The sequence below is a fragment of the Dermacentor variabilis genome, chromosome 6 (genome assembly GCF_050947875.1).
Source record: "Dermacentor variabilis isolate Ectoservices chromosome 6, ASM5094787v1, whole genome shotgun sequence".
Lineage (NCBI taxonomy): Eukaryota > Metazoa > Arthropoda > Arachnida > Ixodida > Ixodidae > Dermacentor > Dermacentor variabilis.
The window spans coordinates 30,865,376-30,883,638 of NC_134573.1; the positions used below are offsets into that span (position 1 = coordinate 30,865,376).

General features: G+C 46.8%; 1 protein-coding gene across 1 annotated transcript in view; it reads left to right on the plus strand.

The window, feature by feature from the left end:
- LOC142586080 (uncharacterized) overlaps positions 1–11,163 on the plus strand; it is a 108,236-nt gene extending 97,073 nt beyond the window's left edge. Inside the window, exons 7-9 of the mRNA XM_075697340.1 lie at positions 4,231–4,434; positions 10,412–10,529; positions 11,129–11,163. Of these exons, the coding sequence (XP_075553455.1) occupies positions 4,231–4,434; positions 10,412–10,529; positions 11,129–11,163 (357 nt within the window). The remainder of the gene's footprint in view (positions 1–4,230; positions 4,435–10,411; positions 10,530–11,128) is intronic.
- The last annotated feature ends 7,100 nt before the right edge of the window (positions 11,164–18,263 follow it).

Consider the following 18,263-nt stretch of genomic DNA (forward strand, 5'->3'; position numbering starts at 1 on the left):
TGGCCGCTGGCGCGCGCGGAGAAATTCGAGTGAGCATTATTCTTACACTTCGTATTCTCGCCTGTACATACTCATCATCACCGTATATATACATATATATATATATATATATATATATATATATATATATATATATATATATATATATATATATGTATATATATATATCAACACAGAAAGGCTGTTTGACAGTTCGTTTCTTAGTAGGTTACGCTGATGGTGGATTTTGCAGTCGAAGAGAATTGGATGGAAGGATGGACTGATGTCATGAGGGTCCCTCTTGGAAAGGGGCGGTGGGTTGCGCCACCAAGCTCTCGTTATTTTATTGCCTAATGTCCCACCTATGCTAAGTAAAATCGAACAAGAAACCGCGAAGAATTCTAATGGCCAAAGTTTCTGAACCTCACTGTGAACTTTGTTTTTGTCCGCCTCCGTTGTTTATCGTTTCCCTACTTTTCTTCCACCAACCTTGCAATTGCCTCTTACTCATTCCTGGGGCGCTATAACGTAAAACTATTCGAAACTTTTCTATTCCAATTCTGATATCAGCCCTCCACGATTATAATAATATTTGGGGTTTTACGTGCCAAAACCACTTTCTGATTATGAGGCACGCCGTAGTGGAGGACTCCGGTAATTTTGACCACCTGGGGTTCTTTAACGTGCACCTAAATCTAAGCACACGGGTGTTTTCGCATTTCGCCCCCCATCGAAATGCGGCCGCCGTGGCCGGGATTCGATCCCGCGACCTCGTGCTCAGCAGCCCAACACCATAGCCACTGAGCAACCACGGCGGGTACCGTCCACGATTGGTCAAAAACTTTTTTCGACCACCCCCACTTCACCGGTCTGTCACGCGACGTCACGAAAACCACGATACCTCCCCATCTGATATGATGTGTACACACTGATTATGCATGATTTGACAGAAAAAAGAAAAACAGTTATTTCTGATAGGACCCCTTTTCGCCATTAGCCCTCGGCTATTGGTAAAAAGTTTTCGGGCTGCACCCACTTCACCTGCCTGTCGCGCGATGTCACATAACCGCAAAAAGTCACCGCGACAAAGTGACGTGCACGCCATAATGATGCATTATTAGGCCGAAGAAAACTGAATTTTCTTCGGAATAGCCGCAGGCTGCCCCGTTCCGAAAGGAATAAAAGATGGCGGCCGCCCATCGCTCAGACGCTGGCTACTCGCACCTGGCGGAGAGCATGGGTGTATTTGCGTATAATAATACTTCTGGCGTGGCCTTGTAACGTTTTCGAGCACTTTCGGCACGTTTGCCCCCTCATTCTGCCAACTCTTCTTTGCTGAGGGTCCATTTTAGCGTCATTGTTGAGCTTCCGTTGCACGCCGCCACGATTTTCGACCAGCCACCGCAAGCTAAGAAAGGGAGAGCCGACGAATCGTAGACGCCGGCACCACCCTCTTCATCCGGTTATCGACTTTCAGTACAGTGGCTCGGCCCCATCGAATCCCTCTCCACTTGAGCGTTCTTATTGCCTCTTCTCAGCTAATTAGATGCGACAAGCCGCTCAGTGTACGCAATGTTATTCGTTTTTCAAGCAAACAAAAGTGACCTCCTATGAACGAGAAGAGCGTTTGATTGGTCTGTTCAGACAACCCTGCGGGTGACTGCCGGGTGCTTGCGTTGGTGGTTACGCAACTTTGACGTCAGGAGATTGAAATAGAAACATATTGGAATAGTTTAAAGTTATAGGGCCCCTGTTGCGGACATGTTTACTTCACCCTGCTGTCGCTGAATCCGAGGGCTTCAAGGAGGCCAGTGGTGCCTAAATCGACCCTGGGCAGATATGTTGACATTCTAATACAACATGCTCCATCGTTGCACTAGGTTTACCGCAGCAAGCACATGCTTCTTCTTCGTTCCTATATCTTTCTTTATAAGTGCGTTTTCTAGGGCATCCTGGTCTCGCTTTGAAAAGTAATGAGCTTTCCTTCGAGTGATCATAGATTGTTTTTTTTTTTCTAATTTCGTTTTTTTCGCTTTATTAGTTACTCACGACAGCTTTCTTTTGCATTGCCGTCACGCATGAGATTATCTCAACCTCTCTGACTTTCTCTTTGACGTTATTTGTTCCTGTGTCGCGGTATTCGTAACAGAAGTCCAGACGGTAGACGTCGCACTGGAGGTGCTATTTAAGACCAACTGCAAAAAAATTGCAGTTTGGCAAAAAAATGTTATAAACTTTGCTGATCTACCACTGAACCAATCATGCGAATATCGCAGAGCGGGTGATTGTATAGTTATTTTGCTAGCAGTCGTTGAACAGAGCCTAACAAGATGATGCGAGCACCTGCTGTGGTGACGACGCTATGGCCTAAGTCCCACGACTCTGCTTCCAAAATTTTTCAGCGGACCGCGGGCAGCCGTGGGAGCCGAGACTCAGGCTGGCTCGCTTCGCCAGGCCTGGAGAGCCACAGAGAGCTATCAAAGCACACGGTAGCACGAACGTCTGCGAAAGGGCTAGAGGATGGGTGCTATGAGCGTCCCCTTTGAAACGGGGTGGTAGGTCACGCCAGCAAGCCCTTGTTCGTATTTTATCTAGATTTCTACCTCTCTCACACTCATGCTCACACACACACACACACACACACACACACACACAAACACACACACACACACACATACACACGCACGCACTCAAAGAATTCCCAGCATTGCGCTTTCTGAACCAATACTGGGAACTTTGATTTTTGCATCTCCGTTGTTAGGGGTCTCCCGACTTTTCTGCCATCAAAGCTTCAATCGTTTCTTACTAGTCTCTATTGCGAACATTGTTTACTTTCCCTTAGCTGTCTCGGAACTCGAGGACTTCACCTAAACTGACCCCTGGTTAGATGTCTTCAGATTCTAATACAACATGCACCATTGTTTCCCTCGTCGCGGCAGCCCGCGCCGGCCATAGTAGCATGGCTACATACGGGCGTGGCCTCCCAGATTGCCCCGTTGCACTGTTGCAATCTCAGATGTGCTGCCGAGAAGCCACACAAGATTTCATGCGTCAGTGCCGGCAGAATTTAATGACTCCGTTTTCTTTTCAGGAACAAAACCCATTATTTTTGTGAGTTCTTGTGATGGCTTCCACTCCTGTTCAAAACGGAGCATTTTGCGTGCATGCTTCTTCATATGTACGATATCTTGAACTCAGCATTTTACGCAGTCCAAAGTTTTGTTGCAGTTCGCCTCTAAGTTTGGACAAGTCAGCCCGTCTGAACTACATTTGCTATGCTAAGAGGGGATGGTAGCCGAACAGATGACATTAAAGGTGTTGGCGATTATCTCAACTTCCACTAGCGAGAAACAATTCAAAATTTGCACTGCTATCGAAAGATGTTTCTGCTTCATGTTGCTTCTGCCGTTTATAAATAGAGAAATTTGTATATAAAAACTATTCATTCAAAAATTGTCTTTTTCGCTCAGTCAATGCAACGACCACAGTGCAATTGTTGATTGAAATTTCACAGAAAAACGTTCACTCATTGCAGAGAAAGTATTCCTCCTGCAAGTCAAAACAGCGTTTTCAGAAATACTTATTACATTTTAACTGTTCGACCGTGCTATTATGCACTTGGGGCGTAGTCTGCAGTATCATCTGCATCAGATTTCTTCACGAAACCTTTCCAGGCACTTAATACAGCCTTCTTTCGACTTTAGCATGAGTGTTGCATTGCTTTATTTATAGTGAAAATTGCAGCGTAAGCAACCTTTTTTGCAGCTACGGCCACTGTTACGAGCGAATATGCATCAAATGCCCTATTTTTCCATCGCTTGTGGTGCAAGTACAAGTGGGTCACTTAATGGACATGTTTTCCATAAGATTAACTATTTATTGGTCCTACATTTGAGAAGCGGTGTTTAGGGCAGATTCTGGGTAATATTCCTCCTTAAGCTTTTGTCTGCGGCTATGGGATTCTCCTTTTTAATGGTAACAATGTCCATGTATAAAAGATCTGAGCACTCTCCGCTAGGCGTATGTTCTACGGCTACTACACCAACAAATTTAAGCCAGACTCCTTATATCAAAGAGGAACACATGATAATGAGGACCTTGGACCCACATTTGCTGCCTCTCATTTGAGCAATAGCACCAAGAACGGACATGTCAGCAGATATAGCAAGGCTCGAACTGCGAAGGAGAAGCTGCCTTGCCGCATGCCCACACTTTCGCCGTCTCCTACTCAGATCCAAATTCTGTGTGCAGGCGAAATTGGTGGATTCAGTGGGTGCCTCGTATGCCACGGAGGAACAGGCCCACCTGGTGATGTCTCGCATGCTGCTGACCTTCTCATTGGCGGGATTCTACTTCGACTTAGAACAGCCCAGTCCACGGCACCGTGGACACCCACATCCACCGCTTCCCCGGGAGGTGATGCTTGAGAGCGCCAGCTACGTCGCATACCACCAGGTGCGTAACTTTACTCTTCTATGCAGTACATACTTACCTGGCGAAAGTGCTGACACTCAATTTTTGCTAGTAGAAGGGTGTTTTTCTTTTCTTATGCTTTTGTTACCTGTAATCAGGCAGACCGCTCACAACTCGTGGCTGGCTACAAGTTTCTATAACGTTTCCGACAAATGTATTTCTCTGTGTTTGTGTAAAACTGCGAAAAAGTAAAAAAAGAGCCATATCCATACAAAGCTAAGCGGTACGCTTTCCACGTAAAGCTGCGCCGATCAGTATTTGAAATTGAGTTGCATGTAAGGAAATCCTCGAGTGCGCTTCAGAGTTGCCATGCGGGCGTACTGTTCACACATGAGCGCAATTGCACTGTGCTTCATGACCAAAGGCGATAAAGCCGAGCTAGCGTGCGCAATATAGAACGTACCATGAGTTGGAAAGCACAGTACGGCGACTGCGGAGGAGAACACCAAAGTAACATTGGACGGCTACTTAACATCACCCTCGGACGACATCATGAAGAGCTCTCGCCATGTCTACATGGCTACCTGAGGAGAACTACAGATTCTCTGAAACAATTACCCTATTTGTTCCATCTTTTGCAAGGGTGCTTTGATTCCATCTGCTGAGAAACTTATCGTTCGCCTATCTGAGCCTATTGTATTAAAAAAAATAACATTGGCCTTTTACTGTAATGCGAGGAACCGGAAAACTTGAAGTCTGCGGAATAACTGGGAGGAGCGGTGGCCAAGCCCATAAAAAATAGTATGCGGCGAGGTCCTCTCGGGGGAACACAAGGAAGCCTTCAAGATGACCAAACGCATTGACTTGTCTCGGAAGCTGGAAATATTATACACAATGAGTACGTGTCTTTCAACAGGAAGCAGTGACTACCGTTGTGCAGTACCAGCTCGCAAGTAAATGGGAAAGCTGATCGCCACCCTTGTTTCCACTGAAATGTTATTGGTTGGCCATTTGAACGTATGTTGCCAAGGTGTTTTAGAAGGAAGTAGTTCTTGCGGTGTCTGTGTCGTTTAACTGCAGCAAAATAATTTCCCAGCCCTTGAGTAGTCATTACGTGTCACCAAGGTAGAAGGCGATAAATTTAGTGGCGCAGATGTCAGTGTGTTTGGATGGTGCACAAGCTTCTACAACGGCATTATTTTTTGTGTAAGTGCGTGCGTGCTCTTGCTTTAAATTAGACCCCTTTGTGGCTTCTGAAAAATTGCCATGGGAAAATCAACATCAGTGACACTTGCGCGTTTTACTGTCTCCAGCTTCATGCAGGGATTACTGGTAGTTGGATCGAAAACAAATGTTACCAATTGTTCAGAAAAAACTTTAAAATTTTGAAAGTTGCTAGCAGACACCATGGATGCGTTATGTTAGCAAAGCGCACACGACAGGATGACTAGAAACGCGTTGACCTAGCTTTGGCAAGTACAATTCATGGTGCAGAAAAATTCGGCTGTGTACATATCACAATGAATACGGAAATTAACGCTATTAGCAATGAATCAGAGTAGTGAAGCACTGTACTGCCACCACAGAGACATGTCATGTATGAGCGAAGCTCCTCTCTCACGCTTCACCTCTAAATACGCCAGGTCATTCAGTGAAGCTGCCGCGAAGTTTGCGCGTAGCGCTTGTGTGAATTCGAATGCGTATGTCTCAATATATATGACGCAGGTTCAATTCCACACAAGCACTGAAGAAACATTCGGTTTTCTTCTATTGAAGGGGCGGCACATATTAAGTGCCACACTGTTACCCAAGCGGGCGTCAAAGAGGTTCAATAAAGAACAGCGCACACCGAGTGTCGTATACACAGTGACCCAGGTCAGCTTCAAAAGGTTAATTGAAGACCAGCACATAATGAGTGGCACATATGCAGTAGCATCAGTTGTGAAATTAACTAATAAGCGGCACTTAACCATTACCACATACCCAGCGACCCAAAATTGTACGGGGGCTGCTTTCGAACCCTATTCTGTCAGCACATCAGCCCAATGATCGACCCATTATTCTACAGATTGCCGAGTGACGCATGTTGACGGGAAAATGGCTACAGACCGAGGCCTTCTAGCCCCGTAAAAGTGAGTCAAGTACGCTAAGAAAGCTGCTCGCGAAAAATGCATTAAGTAGCTATGTGTGAGGACCATATAATGTCAGACTCGTTTGAAACAACACGTGAGAGGCGGCGAATCAGTGCAAGAAAAAGGACGTACTGTCCAGGTGGGTTTTTACAGAGAAGCTGGTAAGGGCTACTTCCCCCTGCATCGTGTGCCTGTATCGACACGAAACTCTAGCCTGCTGCTCCGGCGTCCGCTTTGGACGCCAGCTGTGTTCGTGCCGTGGAGTACGTGCCGTGATTGACGTTGCCCTACTACATTAAAACGACGTTATATCACCAACCAATCATATGTGTCATGCGTTCCGTGAAGTAGAGATCGTGCCGGTGATCTGATCAGTTGCCCTTTGGACTCACGATGGCTGGACTGCGTGCGGTTGGTCCTCAGAAGGGAGGGAACGGAAGGAGCGGGGACTTTTACATAAGCGCTAATGGGCACTCAAACGTTGCAAAAGAACGACGTTTGCGGGCCCATTAGCGCAACCGACCCACGGCGAAGGGGAAGCACGCGTTAAGCACTCCCCATACGTAGGCCGATCCTGAAGATAGTGTAATGCCGCCCCCCTTCGCGGCGGCGTGAAACAGGTGTTAGCAGTTCCCATACGTGGACGGATCCCGAAGACAGTGCAATTCCGGGCCGACTTGCGGCGCAAATGACGCAGGTGTTAAGCACTCACCATACGTGGGTCGAAACCGAAGGTATGCAATGCCCAGCCGACCCGCGGCAGGGGTGAAGCAGGTGTTAGGAACTCCCCCATACGTAGGCCTATCCCGAAGTTTGCGTAATGCCGGGCCAAACTGCGGCTGAGATGACGCAGATGTTAACCATTCTCCATACGTGGGTCGATCCCGAACGTAGTGCAATGCCGGGCTGACCAGCGGTGGGGGTGAAGCAGGTATTAAGCCCCCCCCCCCCCCCTACCTGTCGGCCTATTCCGAAGTTTGTGCAATGCCGGGCCGACCCGCGGCTGAGATGACGCAGGTGTCAAGCACTCGCCATACGTGGGCCGATCCCAAAGGTAGTGCAATACCGGACCTACCAGCGCCGGAGGTGCAGTTCGCCACTAAAGGGTCCACATGCACAGCTTTGCTCGTCATCGTTCTTCACAGAGTGGAAGGGCACTGAGCTTCTAATTTTTGTATACCAGGCATTCTATAGAGCACAACCTTTCTCAGCGCGCTCTACAAAATCCCTCTCCTTAAATAGCAGATGTGCAAAGTTATTTCTCGACCTCCTTCCTTCTTTCACAGAGACCGAGCAAACCACATATTTTTAATGCGTAAGTGGCAAAGCCTGCCGTGAGCGGCCCGAGATACGTAGAGTATTTTCAGCTACTAGATTTTAGAGGAACTGTGGAGTTTTGCAAACATTTATAAAACGTATTCCCTTTTGTAGTTTTTGTTAAAGGTTGGTAATGAAGAGCCACTTGTTGTTATGTCCTTTCCTGCAACTATCTACCGTTTCTTTTATTGCGATAGCGTTTCTTTCATGACCGATGGCAGACTGCGTTTGGTACCAGAACACGGGATGAACAAGTCGAGTAGGCGGGGCGTCGAGGCTGCGAGGCAATGAGTAAGGATCCCGTAGTGCATTAGTTAACCAGATTTGTTCGGTAGGTGCGATAGTGGCAAGGTACCTCTAAGCCTCTGAGCTTCAGCCGCGTAGTCAGGCGCCACGGCGAACAAAATGTACCGTCGCAAGGGCAAGTCACATGGAATAGTGGCAGTTTCGAAACGCAAGTTATTTAGATGCTACAAATGCATTAATTTACTTCAGTAAACGGTTTCATAAAAGCTTCTTATTATTACATTTTCATACGAATAAATACAACACCAATAAATTTTGAAGCAACAATATGGTGAGTGGATTTTCTAACCGATATTAAGAACCAATAATTTACAACTGATGCTAGCCTAAGAGCTTCCGCTCCGCAGAAGTTAGTTCTCTACTACTGGGTAATATTTCTCAATTTCAGCATGCATTTTAATGAGACTATCTAAGATGCCAACTAGTGAGTCTCATAATTAGCAACCTGTATTTAGCATTATCAAGCAGGAAATTTCTGCCCCTTTCTAAAATCCAGCTTAGAAGAAAGAAACAGTGTTTGCAATGCGCTATTTTGAAAGCGTCTACATTTATTTGAGCGCAGTGCGCGTTTGCTTGGACGTGATACTTAAACTAAACTAAGGAAAGGACCAGCGCTGGAGCGCCAGCAGCAACCGTCCCCCTCTTATGCCGCCGCCATTCACTCCAGCAGCTACCAGGGCGAGAGAGGGTGGAAGCAGGGCAGTCGCCTTCCAGGCTGTTGTTATCGCCGCTGGATACAACACGCTTACGATATAATTGGCTTATACAGCCATCTATACTCCTGCTTCACATGTACCGTTGATCGACCCGTTCTCTACGGAATTCCGCGATGAAACAACAAACACTACCTATATATTCCTACTGCAAGGAATATAGACATTGAAGCGCTTCATTTATTTTATAAAGCAAATGCCTTTCTAGAGATTTGGCCTTTCGCCTTGTCGTTCGTTTCGCCAGCCGTTCATTGTCTATATAAATATAAAAATCAGGTCATGTAAAGATTTAAGAAATTGGAGGACGCTTAAGCTTCGCCTTCAAGAGTGGAACGCGAGAGCGTTCCCATCGACCCGCCAAGGGGTGTAAGACAAAGCGCTACGGCGCAGGGATCACTTACGAGGCGCCCCGCGTCGGACTTTGCGCCCACCCATCACACGGAGAGCGTCGAGCAACGCAGCGTTCTGCGCGGCAACGAAACGTGCGCCTGAGCAAACGGAATGAACCAAAGAACTCGGTGTCTCGGAGGGGGAAACGATCTACGCCAGCCAAACGTCGTGATCGGCACGGGCAGAGAGATAGACAGATAGTAATCTAAAGAAAGGAACGGCGCTTGATTCTGCAACCCACGTGGGAGCACGGCGAAGCGTCGCCAGGGGAGAGGGAGTCGGGGCCGCAACGCGCCTGGCACCGGTCCGCGCACAGCACAGCCCCAATGCGCGCATGGCGCGCCACCTGTCGGGGTAGCGCCGTACATTGAGAGGAGGGGTCTTCTGTGTTTGCCGCAAGATGGCTCTGCGTGTGCGGTAAGCGCAGAAGAAATGTAGCGGAAACGTACTTCGCTATTCGTGTAAATGCGACTTCTGTAAGTTACGTGCTCATAATTACCGATATACACCGCAGTATAACATTCTACGGCACGTTTTTAAGGCAACACCGCGTTCACTAAAAGCGCGTTTGTACCGTCTTCAAGCATCGAACTCGTGGCTGAGTGGTAGCGTCTCCGTCTCACACTCCGGAGACCCTGGTTCGATTCCCACCCAGCCCATCTTGGAAGTTGCTTTTTATTTATGAAGTGCCTGCTATGATTTATCGCTCACGGCCAACGCCGCGGACGCCGACGCCGACACCCGACACCAACGCCGACGACACCGGCTTTTCTGCGACACGAGCTCCTTAACGCTATCGCGTTAAAATTTCTTCTTTGAAGTTGTTATAAATGCACTCGAAATGCGTCGGCACTTGGTGGGTACGGTTCGCACCGTACCCACCAAGAACGCCTCGATATGCCACGAAACGTAACCCTGAAAGCGAACGTCAGCGTCCGGATATTCAATTACATTGCCCAAACTTTGAGCGGGAACCACTTTCGATGGTTTCGGTAGATATATTTTACTATGTCAGAATTAAAAAACAAAACAAGAACACAATAAGAGAGCCAGTGAACAGGAATGACACTGCGCCGTAAGTTACACATCTGCAAAATTACGATATCACTCATAGTATTTCCACGTGAACTTTAGCCCAGTCACTCTTTTCCGTTGTTTCAGATCTGCGGGGACAAGCAATGGAATACGACCTACAACGCCGTCACTGGTTGCGTCGAGATGATCGGAGAAAACGGCTGGATTTCATACCCGGGAAGACCGCGGAGAGAGCTACTGGCAAGCAAGCGTTGTTCTCGACATTAGCAGTTAATTATTTTTGCCGAAATGAATCAATACATCATGTGGTTAATCTTTCATTTTGTCAATGGAATTTTAGACCTTGTCATGTCTTAGTCGAACTAACCTCTCTTATTAGTGTCTTTTACCAAAGCGAGAAATATTAAGCTGGGCAAGATATCTCTTCGCATCGTAGCGAACCAGCGCAGGAACCTCACAGGTCAACAGAAGGCACGAAAATTTATTGGAATCGCAACTAACGCGTTATTAGAAAGAGGGAAATTAAATACGTACAAGCAATATCATATCATATATGCTATGGCGTTCACAAAGCACATGTTATAACTCACCTCAAGGAGCAAAGCCGAAAGATGACATTGATCGTAGAGTTCGAACAATTGAGCTCCTCAACTGAATAGCAGCTACTTTCAAGGCGTAAAAATGATTTCTTTATGAATGGTGAACGAAGGCCTACATTTGTCTCCACATATTTTAAAGGTGAACGCCCCTATTATTTACCCTGTACATGCATTCTTAATTTTCCACGCTTCACTTTATTACCTCACGTGTACCTTTATTCAACTATTTTTGTTTGGTTTTTAGGCTTGCTGCTTCTCAAGGCAGCTAGCCCCCACTGAGGCTTCCGTGAGCAATAGGGGCATGCATGAAAGAACAATTCAGTATGAACTGCTAGAGCAAGATATTTATTCGAGTAACCCTCTTAGCGCTTTGTGGCGGGAATAGTTAGACCATACGTTGTCGACAAAGTTAATGAGAAATGAAATATCACCTTGGCATTGTATTGGCAGCATCGACACATACATGAGAAATCGCGCTGGATGCCATTGGCATAAATGTTTCCTTCCTAGCGATACTTTCCCAAAATGCAACTATACTTGTGCTACGAAGCGCAAGGGGTGGGTACCGGCTATTGAATTCTCTGCAAGAACCTCCACTATCACTACAGAGAAAGTAACTTGTAAATTCGTATTACAAAATCCGGTTAGAGGCTTCTGGTACCGAATTCACAAAGCTTTTTCTTCGTAAGTGCTTTTTTCATTGGCGGATCGCCTTCTCTAATACTATGTCCTACATTACTTTTGGCTGGCACGAACGCTTTTAGCGTAAGGACGTTTTGCGAATACGGGCCGTGTTTTCGATAGTGGGCTCGAAAGCTTAGTCAAGCTGTCGTCTGTACTGCTTTTCTGAACGCTGCTCTTAGGCGCCGCTTCCTGCGTTGAGCATCGGCATGCCTCGGCGTCGTACCTCGTAACCGAGCGAACGAACTTAGCGAAACATGAAAGCGGACGCGGAGCGCAGCGGTATATGAAAGAAGACAGCGGGAGCAGGAAAGTGGAGGAAGTGGCTATATTGAAAGCGTGAGGCAAAGAGGGAGTGCAGGGTAGACGGCCTATGCACGCGCTGAGTTGGCGGCGGCCATTGCATCAGCAATCGCCTGAGCGATCTTATCTGCGCTTCCGAGGGGGGGGGGGCACAATGGCGTTAGGTGAGGAGGGCTGCGCTCGTCCGCGGCGTCAGCTGCTGAAGTCAGTCCGAGGTACCAGCATGTGTGATGGCTATCACTGCTTCTGCAAGGGGCGATGGCGAGCGGCTACGATTAAGGCTCGATGGGACGCTTCCTTGGGTGGTGTTGTCGCTGTTGGCACTAGTGGCAGGAATTCCCCGCGACGAACGGCCGCTCTCGTCGTTGATGGAACGAAAGCGTGAGAAGAAAAGCGCAGTGACTTGAAAGACAAGCTGTGCGGCTATGATGGCTACGATATGGCGTCAGAGTGACGTGCGTAGTCTGTATGGAAACAAAGCGCTGCATCGCGCCCACGCGTCACCCAGGCGCTGCCTCTCGCGATCTCTCGATTAGCGAGGCAGTCGTGCCACACTTCGGTCCGTTTGCAATGTGCCGCACGAGACAGATTATCCGTGCCAGCTGCGCTACTCACCACGTTGGCTTCCTTATGTAAACCGTGTACGTAATAATTATAATACAAAATATTGGCACGTGAAATGAAAACACGCATAGAGCTGCGCTCAAATTTCGCATTATGGAGCATCGTAATCCTCGGTGAATTTTTACTCTCAACCACCTGTTTTGTGTAAACTGAACTGAAATAAAGTTAGTTTGATTGATAATACGAAGATGCAATCGTGCGTAATTGGTGTGTTGTCAGGTTATGGCAGTTGATACCATGATAGCGTGTTTGTATATGGATGTCAATTATGATAATTCAGTACTCATGTCGCGATCAGTGCTGTCTCGGTGGTGCTTTGTTACCATCCGGGGTTACTCAAATAAAGCAGTGCCAATGCGAATGTGTCCCTTCGAGTTCCAGCGTTATATCAGCTCCCAGTATCAAAGCAGCCAGCGTCCCGCAACTTTAGCCCCGCTTACACAGTGATCCGCCGACACTCAAAGTAAAACCAGCTTCCTTGAACGTACACAATGCGCAGTACTTCAAGCATAAACCATTGCACTGAAAGACATTGCAAAATGCATATTTTTACGCGAATATCTTTTTTAATTCACTCGCATGTTTTCTTCGCGCTTACCTTTGAATGATTACTAAATTACAGCCTCTACGCCGCATCAACTATCACGTTTGCACACTGACTATGAACAATTCTACCAAACAAAAGAAAAATAATTATTTCACATTCTGCACCTCTTTTTCCGTTATCCCTCCGCGGTTGTTAGAAAGATTTCGGTGTCCTCCAACATCACCTATCTGTTTGCAACGTCACAAACCCGCGAGAACTCACCATGACGAAGTGCCCTACACGCATTGAAGACGCATTAATATGCAGGACAAAACTGAACGTTTTGACGGAATAACCGAAGAGTGCCCCGTTACGAAATGAATAGAAGATGCTGCCCGCTGATAACTCTGGCATTAGGTACTCGCAGCTGCCGGTGATAATAGATTTATTTACTTATAATAAAAAAAAAATATGAGTTGCTGTATAGCGTTTTAGATCCCTTTACATATCTACGTCATCGCTCTGCGAACTTCGTCCAGAATCAGTTATGGGAAAATTTTTAACCGTCCGTTGCACGCCGCTGCGACTGTCCACTAGCCACCGCAAGCTAACATTCTAAAACAACGGCATCGTCCTCCTCATATGGTTTTCAAGTTTCACCGTACTGGAATGGCCCAACAGAAACACTCTGCATGTGTGCGCATCCTTCGCCTCTGATCAGCTAATTAGATAAGAATCTGTGAAGGTAAACACTACTATTCCCCCTGAAAGCAAACAAACTTACTTGCTATAAACGAGTAGAGTGTTTGACTGAGCTGTTAAAACAATGGCTGCGGGCCACCGCTCGGTGCTTGCGTCTGTTGTTACGCAAGTTTGACGTCGGAAGATTTGGATAAAAACATATTCCAATGCTTTTACGTTATAAGGTCAATAGTGCCACTCTGCGATAAAGCTCCTGCATCGTTCAGACGTATCCGACCAAGCTTTTGTCCTGCGGCTGCGTTCGAAAATCGATTTCCCGCTGTACCAGAAGCTCGTATTTAGGCAGCAAGAATCCATCTCGGAAGCGTGTCTCGAGTTCTTTCTAGACTGAAGAAGACTGGAGCCTCCACCGACATCATGAGCCTCCCCGCACGGCAACTATATCAGGAGTCGGGCCAAGACGTACGCTTGCAAGGCGCCAGTGATTCCAGCTTATAGAGGAGGTCGGCCAATCACTGTTGGCCATTATAGCCCGTATAACTGCACAACTCGACCTGTGGTTGTAGTTGCAGTTCGGCTGAAGAATTGCGTGACCACCCTACTCACCTACGGGGCAGAAACCTGGAGGCTTACGAAAAGGGTTCTACTTAAATTGAGGAAGACGCAACGAGCTATGGAAAGAAGGATGATGGGTGTAACGTTAAGGGATAAGAAAAGAGCAGATTGGGTGAGGGAACAAACGCGAGTTAATGACATCATAGTTGAAATCAAGAAAAAGAAATGGGGGGGTGGGCATGGGCAGGACATGTAATGAGGAGGGAAGATAACCGATGGTCATTAAGGGTTACGGACTGGATTCCAAGGGGAGGGCAGCGTAGCAGGGGGCGGCAGAAAGTTAGGTGGGCGGATGAGATTAAGAATTTTGCAGGGACAACATGGCCACAATTAATACATGACCGGGGCAGTTGGAGAAGTATGGGGAGGCCTTTGCCCTGCAGTGGGCGTAACCAGGCTGATGATGATGACGATGAAAGTAAGAACGTCTCCTGTGGAAAAATGCTTCTCAGTACTGTGGCAAATGCTGCATTCAAAAGTATTGTTCCACGGCAAATCATTGTACGAGCACTAAAAGCTTAAAAGAAATCCTTAACCAATTGAAGTTTTGAAGTGACATACACCAAGGGACTGTCGACTCAAAATCATAATTCATTTCTTACGTTATTTATTTATTTATATCATCATCATCATCATCATCAGCCTAGTTACGCCCACTGCAGGGCAAAAGCCTCTCCCATACTTTTCCAACTACCCCGGTCATGTACTAATTGTGGCCATGTTGTCCCTGCAAACGTCTTAATGTCATCCGCCCACCTAACTTTCTGCCGCCCCCTGCTACGCATCCCTTCCCTTGGAATCCAGTCCGTAACCCTTAGTGACCATCGGTTATCTTCCCTCCTCATTACATGTCCGGCCCATGCCCATTTCTTTTTCTTGATTTCAACTAAGATGTCGTTTACCCGCGTTTGTTGCCTCACCCAATCTGCTCTTTTCTTATCCCTTAACGTCACACCTATCATTCTTCTTTCCATAGCTCGTTGCGTCGTCCTCAATTTCAGCAGAACCCTTTTCGTAAGTCTCCAGGTTTCTGCCCCATATGTGAGTACTGGTAACACACAGCTGTTATACACTTTCCTTTTGAGGGATAGTGGCAACCTGCTGTTCATGATTTGAGAATGCCTGCCAAACGCACCCCAGCCCATTCTTATTCTTCTGGTTATTTCAGTCTCATGATCCGGATCCGTGGTCACTACCTGCCCTAAGTAGATGTAGTCCCTTACCCCTTCCAGTGCTTCGCTGCCTATCGTAAACTGCTGTTCTCTTCCGAGCCTGTTAAACATTACTTTATTTTTCTGCAGATTAATTTTCAGACCCACCTTTCTGCTTTGCCTCTCCAGGTCAGTGAGCATGCATTGCAATTGGTCTCCTGAGTTACTAAGCAAGGCAATATCATCAGCGAATCGCAAGTTGCTAAGGTATTCTCCATCAACTTTTATCCCCAATTCTTCCCACTCCAGGCCTCTGAATACCTCCAGTAAACATGCTGTGAATAGCATTGGAGATATCGTATCTCCCTGTCTGACGCCTTTCTTTATAGGGATTTTGTTGCTTTCTTTGTGGAGGACTACGGTGGCTGTGGAGCCGCTATAGATATCTTCCAGTATCTTTACATATGGCTCATCTACACCCTGATTCCGTAATGCCTCCATGACTGCTGAGGTTTCGACTGAATCAAACGCTTTCTCGTAATCAATGAAAGCTATATATAACGGTTGGTTATATTCTGCACATTTCTCTATCACTTGATTGATAGTGTGAATATGGTCTATTGTTGAGTAGCCTTTACGGAATCCTGCCTGGTCCTTTGGTTGACAGAAGTCTAAGGTGTTCGTGATTCTATTTGCGATTACCTTAGTAAATACTTTGTAGGCAACGGACAGTAAGCTGATCGGTCTATAATTTTTCAAGTCTTTGGCGTCCCCTTTCTTATGGATTAGGATTATGTTAGCGTTCTTCCAAGATTCCGGTACGCTCGAGGTTATGAGGCATTGCGTATACAGGGTGGCCAGTTTCTCTAGAACAATCTGACCACCATCCTTCAACAAATCTACTGTTACCTGATCCTCCCCGGCTGCCTTCCCCCTTTGCATAGCTCCTAAGGCTTTCTTTACTTCTTCTGGCGTTACCTGTGGGATTTCGAATTCCTCTAGGCTATTCTCTCTTCCACTATCGTCGTGGGTGCCACTGGTACTGTATAAATCTCTATAGAACTCCTCAGCCACTTGAACTATCTCATCCATATTAGTAACGATATTGCCGGCTTTGTCTCTTAACGCACACATCTGATTCTTGCCTATTCCTAGTTTCTTCTTCACTGTTTTTAGGCTTCCTCCGTTCCTGAGAGCCTGTTCGATTCTATCCATATTATAGTTCCTGATGTCCGCTGTCTTACGCTTGTTGAATAACTTAGAAAGTTCTGCCAGTTCTATTCTAGCTGTAGGGTTAGAGGCTTTCATACATTGGCGTTTCTTGATCAGATCTTTCGTCTCCTGCGATAGCCTACTGGTTTCCTGTCTAACGGAGTTACCACCGACTTCTATTGCGCACTCCTTAATGGTTCCCATGAGATAGTCGTTCATTGCTTCAACACTAAGGTCCTCTTCCTGAGTTAAAACCGAATACCTGTTCTGTAGCTTGATCCGGAATTCCTCTAGTGTCCCTCTTACCTCTAATTCATTGATTGGCTTCTTGTGTACCAGTTTCTTCCGTTCCCTCCTCAAGTCTAGGCTAATTCGAGTTCTTACCATCCTATGGTCACTGCAGCGTACCTTGCCGAGTACGTCTACATCTTGTATGATGCCAGGGTTCGCGCAGAGTATGAAGTCGATTTCATTTCTAGTCTCACCACTCGGGCTCCTCCACGTCCACTTTCGACTAACCCGCTTGCGGAAAAAGGTGTTCATTATCCGCATATTATTGTGTTCTGCGAACTCTACTAATAATTCTCCTCTGCTATTCCTAGAGCCTATGCCATATTCCCCCACTGACTTGTCTCCAGCCTGCTTCTTGCCTACCCTGGCATTGAAGTCGCCCATCAGTATAGTGTATTTTGTTTTGACTTTACCCATCGCCGATTCCACGTCTTCATAAAAGCTTTCGACTTCCTGATCATCATGACTGCATGTAGGGGCATAGACTTGTACTACCTTCAATTTGTACCTCTTATTAAGTTTCACAACAAGACCTGCCACCCTCTCGTTAATGCTATAGAATTCCTGTATGTTACCAGCTATTTCCTTATTAATCAGGAATCCGACTCCTAGTTCTCGCCTCTCCGCTAAGCCCCGGTAGCACAGTACATGCCCGCTTTTTAGCACTGTATATGCTTCTTTTGTCCTCCTAACCTCACTGAGCCCTATTATATCCCATTTACTACCCTCTAATTCCTCCAATAATACTGCTAGACTCGCCTCACTAGATAGCGTTCTAACGTTAAACGTTGCCAGGTTCAGATTCCAATGGCGGCCTGTCCGGAGCCAGGTATTCTTAGCACCCTCTGCAGCGTTACAGATCTGACCGCCGCCGTGGTCAGTTGCTTCGCGGCTGCTGGGGACTGAGGGCCGGGGTTTGATTGTTGTATTCATATAGGAGGTTGTGGCCAAGTACTGCACCAGGGTGGCCAATCCTGCTCTGGTGAGAGAGTGCGTTACCGGTTCTGGTCACCGGGATCAGGCCGCACTCCAGGCCTGTTTGTGCAATTTCTCAACACACGGTTTTCTTTTTTTTTTTTTCCGGAGGAGAATTGCGCGGCATCGGGATTTGAATCACGGTCCTCTTGCACTGGAGACGGATACTCTACCGTCCCCGCAGGAGCTAAATTAAAAATTGAATTATGGTGTTTTGCGTGACAAAAACCACTTTCTGATTATGCACGCCGTAGTGGAGGACTCCGAAAATTTCGACCACCTGGGGTTCTTTAACGTGC